Source organism: Megalobrama amblycephala, linkage group LG2, assembly GCF_018812025.1.
Source record: "Megalobrama amblycephala isolate DHTTF-2021 linkage group LG2, ASM1881202v1, whole genome shotgun sequence".
Lineage (NCBI taxonomy): Eukaryota > Metazoa > Chordata > Actinopteri > Cypriniformes > Xenocyprididae > Megalobrama > Megalobrama amblycephala.
In genome coordinates, this window is record NC_063045.1 from 34,596,096 (window position 1) to 34,610,577 (window position 14,482).

A 14,482-nucleotide genomic window follows, 5' to 3' on the forward strand; every position below is an offset into this window, starting at 1 on the left:
CAGAATATAAAACAGATTCCTGGATGCTGATTGGTCGATGCAGCATTCCAACTGTGACATAAATCACCCGTTCACCTGGTAGGCCTATGTAACTGCAGGTTAATTTGAATGACAGTGTTTTTTTCCCTTCTTCTTCCAGTTTGTTCAAAATAAAATTCTGATTTTTTTAAAAAAATTAATATTATATACATTAAATATTACATTGAACATTTTAATGTTTTAAAAATATTTGGATTAATTTAAAGGGTTCACAAAAGAATGAAATTTATGTCATTAATTACTCACCCTCATGTTGTTCCACACCTGCAAGACCTTCGTTCATCTTCGGAACACAAATTAAGATATTTTGATGAAATCTGAGAGGTTTTTCTTTTATCTTCCATTGAAAGCAATGAAATTACCACATTCAAGGGCCAGAAGTAGTAAAGACATCATTAAAATAGTCAACGTGACTACAGTAGTGCAACCTTTATGAAGTGACGAGAATACTTTTTGTGCGCAAAAACAAAACAAAAATAACGATTTTTTTCAACAAATTCGTCTCTCCCCTGTCATTCTGCTGTGCTATTTATGTTGCAGAATTTCCGTGTTTGTTTCCGTGTTGGTCACATGGGGAGAGGGTGGAGACGAAATTGTTGAATAAAGTCGTTATTTTTGTTTTGATTTTGCGCACAAAAAGAATTCTCATCACTTCATAACATTAAGGCTGAACTAGCCTACTGTAGTCACGTTGACTATTTTAACAATGTTTTTACTACTTTTTTGGACCTTGAATGTGGTAATTTCATTGCTTTGAGGATTAAAAAAACCTCTTGGATTTCATCAAAAATATCTTAATTTGTGTTCCGAAGATGAATGAAGGTCTTCAGGGTTTGGGACGACATGAGGGAGTAATTAATGACAGAAATTTTGTTTTTGGGTGAACTAACCCTTTAAGCAAATTTTTAACATGTCTGTAGAAAAGTAGTTAAAATGTGCCCTCTAGTGTCCGAATTATGGAAGTTCACTGCCCTCGTGGATGATATATACAGGTGCTGGTCATATAATTAGAATATCATCAAAAAGTTGATTTATTTCACTAATTCCAATCAAAAAGTGAAACTTGTATATTATATTCATGCATTACACACAGACTGATATATTTCAAATGTTTATTTCTTTTAATTTTGATGATTATAACTGACAACTAAGGAAAATCCAAAATTCAGTATCTCAGAAAATTAGAATATTACTTAAGACCAATACAAAGAAAGGATTTTTAGAAATCTTGGCCAACTGAAAAGTATGAACATAAAAAGTATGAGCATGTACAGCACTCAATACTTAGTTGGGGCTCCTTTTGCCTGAATTACTGCAGCAATTTCTGCGTGGCATGGAGTCGATCAGTCTGTGGCACTGCTCAGGTGTTATGAGAGCCCAGGTTGCTCTGGTAGTGGCCTTCAGCTCTTCTGCATTGTTGGGTCTGGCATATCGCATCTTCCTCTTCACAATACCCCATAGATTTTCTATGGGGTTAAGGTCAGGCGAGTTTGCTGGCCAATTAAGAACAGGGATACCATGGTCCTTAAACCAGGTACTGGTAGCGTTGGCACTGTGTGCAGGTGCCAAGTCCTGTTGGAAAATGAAATCTGCATCTCCATAAAGTTGGTCAGCAGCAGGAAGCATGAAGTGCTCTAAAACTTCTTGGTATACGGCTGCGTTGACCTTGGACCTCAGAAAACGCAGTGGACCAACACCAGCAGATGACATGGCACCCCAAACCATCACTGACTGTGGAAACTTTACACTGGACCTCAAGCAACGTGGATTGTGTGCCTCTCCTCTCTTCCTCCAGACTCTGGGACCCTGATTTCCAAAGGAAATGCAAAATTTACTTTCATCAGAGAACATAACTTTGGACCACTCAGCAGCAGTCCAGTCCTTTTTGTCTTTAGACGCTTCTGACGCTGTCTGTTGTTCAAGAGTGGCTTGACACAAGGAATGCAACAGCTGAAACCCATGTCTTGCATATGTCTGTGCATAGTGGTTCTTGAAGCACTGACTCCAGCTGCAGTCCACTCTTTGTGAATCTCCCCCACATTTTTGAATGGGTTTTGTTTCACAATCCTCTCCAGGGTGTGGTTATCCCTATTGCTTGTACACTTTTTTCTACCACATCTTTTCCTTCCCTTCGCCTCTCTATTAATGTGCTTGGACACAGAGCTCTGTGAACAGCCAGCCTCTTTTGCAATGACCTTTTGTGTCTTGCCCTCCTTGTGCAAGGTGTCAATGGTCATTTTTTGGACAACTGTCAAGTCAGCAGTCTTCCCCATGATTGTGTAGCCTACAGAACTAGACTGAGAGACCATTTAAAGGCCTTTGCAGGTGTTTTGAGTTAATTAGCTGATTAGAGTGTGGCACCAGGTGTCTTCAATATTGAACCTTTTCACAATATTCTAATTTTCTGAGATACTGAATTTGGGATTTTCTTTAGTTGTCAGTTATAATCATCAAAATTAAAATAAATAAACATTTGAAATATATCAGTCTGTGTGCAATGAATGAATATAATATACAAGTTTCACTTTTTGAATGGAATTAGTGAAATAAATCAACTTTTTGATGATATTCTAATTATATGACCAGCACCTGTATATAGTAGCTCATCTACCAGAGCTTCATTTGACATTGACTCAGCTAATATGTGGTCTTTGGGTTCAGAGCGAAGGCCACAATGAAATATTATCTATGTAATGGATGATACACGTTCAGTGAACCCTTAAATTTAAAGGATTTTCTCTGTTGGTCCACTGAAAAGAGAGGGAAAAAGACTTTGGGAAGGTCTGCAATGTTGGTCCTTGTGGTTTGTCACTGGGCATGAGTGGTTTAAGAGGCTAGACACAGAATTTGAAGACCATTGATTAAGTTTTTCTAACTAGCAATTATGCTTCCTCTGCAAGCCATAGGATGCATTGCTCATGGGAAAGTATAAGGCAGTAGTTGGGTCAGATGAGAGCATGTACAGTTACGGGATAGAGTGGAAGGAGACATCTACGTTAAGGTCTGGGTGGCCCAGGTGCGTTAAGATTGAATGTTATAAACACTGCATCATGTGACGAACGTAGAACAGTTTCCAACTAGACACGGGGCTCCTATTGTAACTAAGCACATGTGATGTTTAAAGTAGCACCTCGTAAACCTGTGAAGGCCCCACACATGACTTTGCTTTCACTTTTCAGAAAAGTGCCAGAAAGTAATAAAGGATTTAGTGAAAGTGATAGGAGGAAAATAAAAAACGGATTTTGTTTTATGAGCAACAACTTCCTGAACAGACAACATATTGTAAATCTGTTTTGCGTCTACTTTAAAGGCCTTATTCTATGAGAACAATGATAGGCTATGTGGAGACATTTTTGCCAAATTTTTTTTTGAAGTGCCTCTTAAAGGTTCATCCAAAAGTCAAACTGAGAGGGATTTGTGACAACACAGCATGAAAACCATTTCTATCTTTCCACAAACATGTTTTGTTAATAATATTTTGAAGGAAATATTTAATGATGTGAAACTCCTTTTTCCATCTATTAAGTTATTCAAAAGTATAATAAAAAGTCAGAAAATAAAATGTAAATCCAAAGATTTTTAATTTTAAGTAACAAAACATTTAAATACAAAACAGTATTTAAACATTTTTGTATTTAAACAAATATTTAAAAAGTATTTAAACATAAAAAGGTAGGCTATACATTTTTTTGAAAATACATGGCACATAATTACACTACATTTTTAAAAGGTGTTTCCTTTTTATTACTGTGAACATCTTTTCATTTAATATATACATTTCCAATCATGCTCACATTTATTTAATTTTATGTTAGCATGATTGGAAATGTAATAAATAATGATTGGAAAATTGCAATAAATATTTTTCCACTGGTGTAAAAGACCCCCACCCCCAAATTCTTTGCATGTTTTTGTCTTATTTTTGAACATGTTGAAGCTCACGTTTTACAGTTTCATAAGAACGGTTACCGGAGCTTGTATAACAAGAAACTTTAAAAATCAGCTCCTCCTCCCTCTTACACTTGCGCATCAGTTAGTCCAAATGCAGAGCAATAGGAGGTCGCATTGAGATCTCACCTTTCCCTTATGTAAGTCTCACTTTATTTAATTTTATTTATTATTATTATTATTTTCAAACAAGCTTTATGAAAAAGCACAACTTAGCCCATTTTTTGTTCCCCCAATTCAGTTACTGGAACATCCGGAAAGCAGAAGAACTGGAGAATCCAATTAAACATAAAAATGTGTACGAGTTTAATTGACAAATTAATTTACGCCTTTGCGCATGTGTGTTTATTAAGTTGCATAGTACAAACTGGTCATTCTCAGCGTCAGGGCAACACTGGAGCGGCAGCTCTCAGACAAACCATACAATGGCAGCACAACGGCAAACTCTTTAGTATATTAAGTCAAGGCTCGGAATATCAACCACCGTTAAAACGAGATGGAAACAAAGAGCAGACGCAAGCCAGGCCGATAGCCATCGTTCGCAATGATGATGCGGCTACGAGAACCGACGGCTCAGTTTCTTCTTCTTCTTCTTCTTCACGACCCTCCCAGAGCCGCGGGTCCGCGCGTTTTCCCTCAGGTATCGGTGCGCGCGGTGGTGCCTCGCGCTGGTTATCAGGTGGCGATGGAGCGCGCGCCAGAGGATCACACGGCCGCAGGAATCACACGGATCAGCTCCTAACATCGGTCAACGACACCGACAGAACCGCGCGGGACGATGATGTGATGGTCGGAGATGATCCTTACAACCCATACAAGTCTACTGACCCGGACAACCCGTATTATAACTATTATGACACGTACGAGAGACCCCGTCCTGCACAGCGCCCGGGATATGGCACAGGATACTTCCAGCATGGTAAAGACCGATTCTTTCTTTCTTTCTTTCTTTCTTTCTTTCTTTCTTTCTTTCTTTCTTTCTTTCTTTCTTTCTTTCTTTCTTTCTTTCTTTCTTTCTTTCTGTCTGTCTATCTACCTTTGGCAATTGTTGCATCACCTCATATTTTTGTGGATTTTAATGGTAACTTTCCAAATAAGTAATACAAATTAATTAATGAAATATAATTAATTATATCTTTCATAATGAAGTTGCATGATTATTGTGGGTTAAAAATATTTTGCAATGCTATGGCAGAAATCAACCATTCAAATATCTAATTTTGGTCAGTCAAATCGAGTAACAAAATGCATGATCTGTCCTCTATCTACTGGCTAAAAAAGTTAGGTTAAAAAGTGCATGACGCCATCAGATCCACCTCTTATATTTTAACTGCATAATTACGTGTTTTTAATTTAATTAAAACTATTAGTTTAAAATAAAGACATCTTTGCAGCAAAAAAAGAAAAAAAAAGAAAAAACGTTTCGCTGCTCAGGGTGGTCTGGTTGGATGGTTTTAAAGGGCTTTGGGACATTTGTCAGGTGGTCAGGCTGGTTTAAGCTGTTATTTTTATAGTTCTGTGCATTTTCTTGTATCTTTTAATAAAACATTTCAGTGTTTCATAGGTTTGCCTGATCTCGTGGGAGACCCATACTACATTCAAGCATCTGCCTACGTGCAAAGAGTTCCAATGTACAATCTCAGATGCGCCGCTGAGGAAAACTGCTTGGCAAGGTATTATTACTGATATAAAACAGAAGAACGTAATCAAGATTTTTGGAGCATGGTTCCAGCCAGAGAAGGAGCGTTAGTACACTCACATTCCTCTGAGTAACAGATGAGTCATGAGAACCTATTTAAAACCCATGTGCTAGGAACATCCTATAACTCAAACCAGTTCTGTGAGAGGGGAAAGAATTAAACGAAAGTCCTGCCACGATGGGAAGTGAGAAACTCTACAAACAGATTTCACATAAAGCTGTTTACATGGAAAAATTATCACATGCTTGACTGTGAAACACATTACCGGGGCACACAAGAATATGGTCTAGTCCAGTAAAAGGAGTGTTTCTTTGGAAGCGTGCATCTGTAGTTGTTCCATGTGCGCTTGAAATGTGGCCACGGGGCCAAGATACACATTCTGAAAGCTGTTAGAACAATATGAGAAACTCAAGGAATGTCTGATATTTTGTAACCGTTGGGCTGTTTTTGTTGAGCAGCACTGCATACAGGTCCAGCGTGAGAGACTACGACACACGTATGTTGCTGAGGTTCCCGCAGCGAGTCAAGAACCAAGGTACCTCCGACTTTCTTCCCAGCAGACCGCGCTACACCTGGGAATGGCACAGCTGCCACCAGTAAGTCTGATTCTGACAGGTCAAAACATTTGCAGCATTTTCTGCAGTTTTCTCACTTGCATCTTCAGTAATGCATCACAGACCACTATTAAGAACTCTAAAGGGAGAAGATATGATGCAATGAACTGAATTCCAGCAAGATTGTGAAGCTCATTTGCGGCTTTATCATGGTTTGAGTGTTTTATCTGAATCTAGTGCTGGTGGTGCTGTTTTTACAAGGAAAAAGGTCTGTGTTCTTGTCTAAATGAAAACACTTACCAGAGGCCCAGTATTGCTGCTTATGCTTCAGTTGAGTCAGTAATAGCTCACTGCATAGTTTTATCCTGAAGTAAGCCGCGTCTCACCACCAACTATGGCGTACATTTGGACAAGCTCCAGTGTATACAATGACTTTAGTTCTTACGCATAAATGGGGCGTAAGGCCTGGGTGCTGACCCGCATTTATTTGATGTGTCATAATATGACGGTTTTCTGCTTTTCTTGCCTGTTATTTATTTATTTCTTACTGCACAAAATGTTCTTTTCCCTGGGGCTACTGAATCATCCAATATGAGACTATTAAGTGTGTTTTTGGCTATACTGCAGATTTCCCACTCAAAAATTTTCACCCCAAAATGACCATATTGAATCAATTTCTCAGTCCAAACCTGTATAACATTCTTTATTCTGTGGAACAAGAAAGGAGAGATTTTGAAGAATGTACAGGTCGCTTTTAAAACACTCTAAAAGTAGTCTGTTTGACTTAGGTGCATTATTTACAGTCTCTTGAAGTAATTTATGTAGCAATGTCTGATTTGTGAATTGAGTAATAGATTCTTTTCAGTTGGATCAATTCAATGAATCATTGATTCGGTTCACAAATCACTGAATAATCCAGTTCACAAAAACAGTCTGAAAGATTTGCTCACAAATCTGAATTATTAGTTCACAAATCAGACTGATCTGGTTCAACTCAATTGTTATGTTTCAATCTGAAAATCCTGCAAATTTAACTTATACTGTGCGAAATTGGAATATCACATAAAACATTTGCAATGTTGCTGCAATTGAGGAAGCCACCGTGGCTCTTTTATCCTACATCATAAATGGCTTGTGTCTCAGAGCACAGTAAATGCAGTCATGTTATCTTGCGTTCGGATGTCTTCGGAGACAGTTCTGGGAGGTCATCATTATACCAAATCATTTTGATGACAGACTTTGACTCAGGCATTTCAGAATGACCAAACCAACATTTGACTAGCAGTGGAATGAAATTGTTCCATTTGTTAGTACAGTTATGTTGAGGCAAAGTCACATCACATTTTTTTTTCTTTTTGCGCATCAAGTGTTTTATTGGTAAATGTGTCTCCATTGTAGTTCTTCCTATCTGATAAAAATTATATGCCTCAATTGAGTGCAAAAGGTTTTTTTTTAAGTGTACATGTTGGTGTTTCCATCAAGTGTTTTTTTATGCAAAATATAAAAAAAATAGGTGGATGGAACATAGCTAATGTGGTGCTTTTGTGGTGCTTTTGCTGCATTTTTGAAGCTCAAAAGTCCCTATTTATTGTAATTGCATGGAAAACTCTTAATATGTTCTCCTTTTTGAACAAACAAAGAAAAAAATTAAAGCTGCAAGCAGCGATGAAAGGGCCCTCAGACAAGGGCTCACCGCCACCCGTTGGCCTTAGGAAAACAGTGACATTTGTCAGGCTGCCATGGACACGCCCTTCAACGAAAACTCTAGATCTTCACAATTTAATGTCTCAAAGGCCTTTAGATTAGACTGACCAAATATGGTGTTGATCTGATTAAAGCTCTAGGAGGAGTTTGTTAAAGTAAACTGACAAAATTTGGCAGAGAAAATTAAAAAATATCTCACTTACTGTTGGGTTTTCAAATTTTGCACCCAGGGCTTTTTTGTAGGTATTGGGCTGTTACATCTGTCTACCGAATTTCATACCTGTACGTGAAACGTAGCATGAAGGGTGCTTGATTGAAATTTTGTAGGTGGCGCTATTGAGACATTTTGCCACACCTAATTCTAAAACCCATATCGGATGTAAATTTTCACCACTTCTGACGCTTGTGCAAACTTTCATGAGTTTTTGAGCATGTTTAGGCCCTCATGAGAGATGATTTTTATGTCAACTGTCCTTTTAACAATTTCACTGGTTCCATTAAAACAGTTTGAGGTGCACTAAGCAGAGGCTGGTGTGGTGTAAATTCCTGCTCACACACTGGCCACGGAGTTCATCTGGAAAGGCTCCGCATAACATTCTTCTCTGCCTGAAGTTCTGATATATGTCCCAGTGTTAAGGGAATTCATTAATTGGATTAAAGTGTTGACGAATGGCAGGCAATCTAAATCTGATTAATTAGCCCACTTAGCAATGCGATTCCCAGAGGCAGGCAAAATTTGAAATGCACCGGTTGGAAATCATGCATGACGATAACCGGATTTATTTTGCTGGCTCTAGGCACTACCACAGCATGGACGAGTTCAGCCATTATGACCTGCTGGATGCCTCTTCTCAGAGAAGAGTAGCAGAAGGACACAAGGCCAGTTTCTGTCTTGAGGACACGTCCTGTGACTACGGCTACTACCGACGATATGCCTGCACCTCCCACACTCAGGTCACATTCATTTATTAAAGTCGGCATGAACCGAAAGTTGCGATAATCTTTTTTGTCGTGATGTACTGTCACCTTGGATTTGTAAGGTTCTATCTGGCATTTGTGTCAAAATTGAGTTATTCACATCAGTTATTCTGAAAAACTTTGAAGATCAATATCTCAAAACTGCTTAGAATGCAGTTAGTACCTTATAATTCCAAGGTGGCGATATATCCAGCTTCTTGAACAAGAACAAAATGTAGGGCAGGACTTTGTCCATGGGTAATTGAATGGATGGTTGTGGTTTGCTATTGGTGGATCTCATGTGAGTGACAGATTGTCCCGTTGTAATGCTATTTCATGCATTCTAACTTATTTACACTGTTAAAGAATTGCATTCTCATGCTAAACATGGCCAAAGTTTCAAAACATGAGTTGGACGTATGACGGAGTATTTCTGTGCCAAATACACTACTTCCGGTTTTGGTACAGGTTTCGGGGAGTTTTTTTCAAGTATGGCTTGTATGACGTCAAAAGAGAGTGGAATTCCTAATAGGCACTTCACCCTGATATGCGCGCACACACACATCACCCAGAACAAGAGTAAGAGCACGCCCATCAATGCGTTTCGTTCGGGATACCGAAGTCGAGAGATTTTTCAACAATGGCTGTGTCCCAATTCAGGGGCTGCACCCTTTCAAGGCTGCATACATCATCGAGGCAGTCTCATTTAAGAAAAAAAAGCGTTAGATTGCAACATAAGAAAGAAATTACAGTATTTTACACCTCACAATGAATATCAGTCAATTTTATTACGGTTACTTTTCTTAAATATGCAATCCTTGATGAAGTATTCAACCTTCAAATGCGACCTCCGCAGGACGCAGCCTCCGAAATGAGAGACAGCTCCTGTCAACAAAGGAGTGTGTTTTTGGTTGTGAGGGAAAGATTACCCTTTTCAGCTTCCCAAAGAACCCAGCGTTAAGGGAACAGAGGATGAAGTTTGTTTTTCCGGGGCAGCAACGGAGTTGTACACGTATGTTTATTTGTTCCTGGGATTTCGGTGATGAATACTTTGTAAACAAGTCCCAGTTCGGCGCTGGATTTGCAGATCGCGGGTGGTGAGTAAAGCTGCAGCAGATGTCTGTTTTGTTGGCAATCGGCACGTAATTGCATATAATGTAAACAACACAAACACTTTTGTTCCCTTTGTATTTATAATGATGTTGCAGCTAGCAGACATCGCAGAAGCTGCGCGTGCACTTTAACTCCGCCCACGGCACTGACGGCAGACACGCCTCCAGGATCTCGGCTTTTTTCGGAAGACTCGGTTTAGCGTATCTATCTTTTATAAATATAACAAAACTAAAGACTTTTCGGAGATATGAAGGATGCATTGTTACTCTATATGTACTCAAGATTAACATGAGATTGGCAGAAACTGTGTGTGATACCCCCCCCCTTTAAAGTCACCATGAAATCAAATTTGACCATTCTGATTTTTATTGAGTATTGCAGTTTATTATAAATGATTTATCTGTGCACATCATCATTTTTTAAATTAATGTGCCCTTGTATTCTTTCATCAAAATAACAACTCCTCCCTTTTGCAGCAATATCTCTTCTCTTCTCTGATGACATGTTTACTGACACGAGGGCGGGACAACCTGTTAATCACATGAGATCCACCAACAGCAAACCACAACCATCCAATCATCCAATCAGTTCGCCATGGATAAAATCAAGCCCCGACCTACATTTTTTCTTTTTTTAGAAGATGGATATACATCACAATAGGGAAGAAAAGACTATCGTAACTTCTGTTTCATGCCATGTTTGATCCTTTAACCTTACTATAGCAGTACCATGGTCCAGTCATGGCATGATATGGTAACGCCATAGTACTTTGTGAAAAATTGGTTTTTACATTGTACTTCAAGGTACATCAAATTACATACCTTTACCATTTTACATGTGCTGAAAGTATACTATTGTTGTTGTTCCAGGGTCTGAGTCCAGGTTGTTACGACACTTACAATGCCGACATTGACTGCCAATGGATAGATATTACCGATGTGAAACCTGGAAACTACATCCTCAAGGTTTATTGCCTTAATCAATTTAATAGTTATTGAGTTATTGTATTCAAGAAATATCCAATATCTTGTTCCTGAGTTCCAGCCTGTTTTCCCTTTCTGGTTTAGGTTAGTGTAAATCCCAGTTACCAGGTGCCAGAGTCGGACTACAGTAACAATATTGTGCGCTGTGATGTACGTTACACCGGAAACTACGCTTATGTTTCAGGATGTCATATTTCGCAGTGAGTATACCTTAAAGGGATAGTTTATCCAAAACTGAAAATTCTGTCATCATTTACTCACCCACACCCGTAAGACCTTTGTTCATCTTCGGAACACAAATGAAGATATTTTTAATGAAATCTGAGCGATTTCTGTCTTTCCATTGACAGCTACTCAACTACCACTTTGATGCTTCAAAAAGTTCATAAAGAGATCGTAAAACTAATCCATATGAATTGAGAGGTTTACTCAATTTTTTGAAGAGACACGATCACTTTATACAACCCCAAATCAGAAAAAGTTGGGACAGTATGGAAAACACAAATAAAAAAAAGAAAGTAGTGATTTCTAAATTTACTTTGACTTGTATTTCATTGCAGACAATACAACAGCACATTATTTAATGTGTTCCTCGTGATTTTTATTGTTTTTTTTTTTTGTTTTTTTTTTCAAAAAAACAAAATTCCTATTTTGGTTCTTGCAACACATTTCAAAAAAAGTTGGAACAGTAAAGCATTTACCACTTTGTAATGTTGCCATTCCTTTTCACAACACTTAAAAGATGTTTAGGGACTGAAGACACCAAGTGATGAAGTGTTTCAGATGTAATTTTGTCCCATTCTTGCTGCAAACAAGTCTTAAGGTGGGCAACAGTACGGGGTCTTCGTTGTCGCATTTTGCGCTTCAAAAATGCGCCACACATTCTCTATTGGAGACAGGTCAGGACTGCAGGCAGGCCAGTCAAGTACCTGTATCCTCTTCCTCCGTAGCCAGGACTTTGTAATGTGCGCAGAATGTGGTTTTGCATTATCTTGTTGAAATATGCATGGACGTCCCTGGAAAAGATGTGTTCTTGAAGGCAGCATATTGTGCTCCAAAATCTCTATGTACTTTTCAGCATTAATGGTGCCATCACAGAAGTGCAAGTTACCTTTGCCAAGGGCACTGACACAACCCCATACCATGACAGACCCTGGCTTTTGGACTTGTTGCTGGTAACAGTCTGGATGATCCTTTTCTTCTTTGGTCCGGAGCACACGGCGTCCATTTCTCCCCAAAAATACCTGAAATACTGATTCATCTGACCACAGTACACGTTTCCACTGTGTGATGGTCCATCCCAGATGCCTCCGAGCCCAGAGAAGTCGACGGCGCTTCTGGACACTGTTAACATAGGGCTTCCTTTTGGCACAGTACAGTTTTAACTGGCATTTGTGGATGCAACTACGTATTGTGGTACTTGACAAAGGTTTTCCAAAGTAGTCCTGAGCCCATGTGGTGATATCGCTTATAGATGAATGACGATTCTTGATGCAGTGCTGGTTGAGGGATCGGAGATCACGATTTTTCAGCTTAGGCTTGCGCCCTTGTCCTTTACGCACTGAAATTCCTCCACATTCCTTGAATCTTTTAATTATGTTATGCACTGTTGAAGGTGAAATAAGCAAATGTCTTCCTATCTTTCTTTGAGGAACATTGTTTTTAAACATTTCAATAATTTTCTCACGTATTTGTTGGCAAACTGGCGATCCTCGGCCCATCTTTGCTCCTAAAGGACTAGACCTTTCTTGGATGCTGCTTTTGTACCAAATCATAATTACAATCACCTGTTTCAAATGACATCATTATTTAACCAATTTACCTGATTACTAGCCCTAAATTGCTCCTGTCCCAACCTTTTTTGGAATGTGTTGCAAGTCTGAATGACAGGAAAGGATGTATATATTTACAAATGAAATTAAGTTGACCAGACAAAACATGAAATATTTTGTGTTCACATTGTCTGCAACGAAATACAAGTCAAAGTAAATTTAGAAATCACTACTTTCTTTTTTTCATTTGTGTTTTCCATACTGTCCCAACCTTTTCTGATTTGGGGTTGTATAATGAAAATATTGAATTTAGGCTTTCACATATAAACATTGATTAAGGAACATAAACAGAAGCTCAACCGAACCTGCTTGACATGTGAAAACATGTGGAAGTTCGAACGTGCTGCGTAACACGAGAATGAACCTCACTGATTCTTGGGGAAGCTCTAACGTGCTGCGTAACTCGAGAATAAAACTCATTGGTTCCTGCTGAAGCTCATACGTGCTGCGTAACACACGAGAATGAAACTCAGTGGTTCTTGCACGTCAAGAAAACATGCTTGAGCTTCCATTTACCATAACTGATGTGTCTGCTGATAAATGTTTATATGTGAATAAAAGCCTGAACTAAATATGTTAAGCATATAAAGTAATTGAGTCTCTTCAGAAAATTTGGACTAAACCATTCAATCCATATGGATTAATATTACAATATCTTTATGAACTTTTTGAAGTGTCAAAGTGGTAGTCTTTATTTGTGTTCCGAAGATGAACAGAAGTCTTACGGGTTTGAAACTACATGAGGGTGAGTGAATGATGACAATTTACATTTTTGGGTGAACGAACCCTTTAAATATTTCAAATGACTAGGGCAACTGCATCGAGTTTAATGTAACGTATTAATGTTTTTGGTTTATTTCAGGTATTAAGAATCTACTAAATCAGGAATAGGGAAAGATCATCAGAAATGAAGTTTGATTATAAAAAACCTGCGACAAAGTGAACAGATAAATGGACGGTGGTCATGGGCCACTTTCCTGTTTGTGAGAGCCAATAATCAGCAGGGCATTTTAGTGTTGACTATGCCACACAATATAAAAACCTGAGGCAGAAGTACAGTTTTACAGTGAATTGCATTATTAATTTTTTTTGGTTTTGTTTTTTTTCTTTAAAATTATTAAACAAAAACAATGTTTTTATAAGTGTCCAGGGTCATATTGTGCTGGATTCTTCCTAAAAATTGGATAAAATGTTGGTTATACTGCCAGAAACTGCCAGTTTGCAGAGATACCACACATTCCCCAAAACATTCAGCATCATTCTCTCAGACTGATCAAATATAAAAATTAAACCTTCAGATGTTGATCCACACTGGGGTTTTTACTTAAAACATGCTTTTTTTTTTTTTTTGCTAGAGCGATGCTTTTGTTGTGTATTCCAAGTAGATATTTATATACAGATACTCATATTACTGCAACACGTTTTATATATGAAATGAAAATTACTTGAATAAACTTCACACTCAGCCTTATTAAGTGAATTTGTCTTATTTGTATTCTGACTTGGTATTGTCACTTTATTACAATTAACATCATAAATCGTGCTTAAACTTTATAAAATTTTGTTTGGCAACCTCAGGTGGTTAAAATAAATATTATATGTGCTGTTGTGTTTTACAAATGTTTTATATGAGGTTTGCAATATTTGTAACA

General features: G+C 38.2%; 1 protein-coding gene across 1 annotated transcript; it reads left to right on the forward strand.

Annotated features, from left to right (window-relative positions):
- The first annotated feature begins 3,977 nt into the window (after positions 1-3,977).
- loxa (lysyl oxidase a) lies at positions 3,978-14,301 on the forward strand. The gene is made up of 8 exons (XM_048172661.1): positions 3,978-4,127; positions 4,229-4,906; positions 5,552-5,660; positions 6,146-6,283; positions 8,743-8,899; positions 10,885-10,980; positions 11,083-11,198; positions 13,693-14,301. Exons 2-8 carry the CDS (start codon positions 4,282-4,284, stop codon positions 13,697-13,699), a joined length of 1,248 nt encoding a protein of 415 aa, XP_048028618.1. The 5' UTR covers positions 3,978-4,127; positions 4,229-4,281; the 3' UTR covers positions 13,700-14,301.
- The last annotated feature ends 181 nt before the right edge of the window (positions 14,302-14,482 follow it).

Bases quoted from the DNA above. Each gene is read 5' to 3' on its own strand.
- loxa (XM_048172661.1), top strand. From the start codon at position 4,282: ATGTGTACGAGTTTAATTGACAAATTAATTTACGCCTTTGCGCATGTG. The intron at 4,907-5,551 runs GTAAAGACCGAT...AGTGTTTCATAG, and splicing joins CACAGGATACTTCCAGCATG to GTTTGCCTGATCTCGTGGGA. The intron at 5,661-6,145 runs GTATTATTACTG...TTTGTTGAGCAG, and splicing joins GAGGAAAACTGCTTGGCAAG to CACTGCATACAGGTCCAGCG.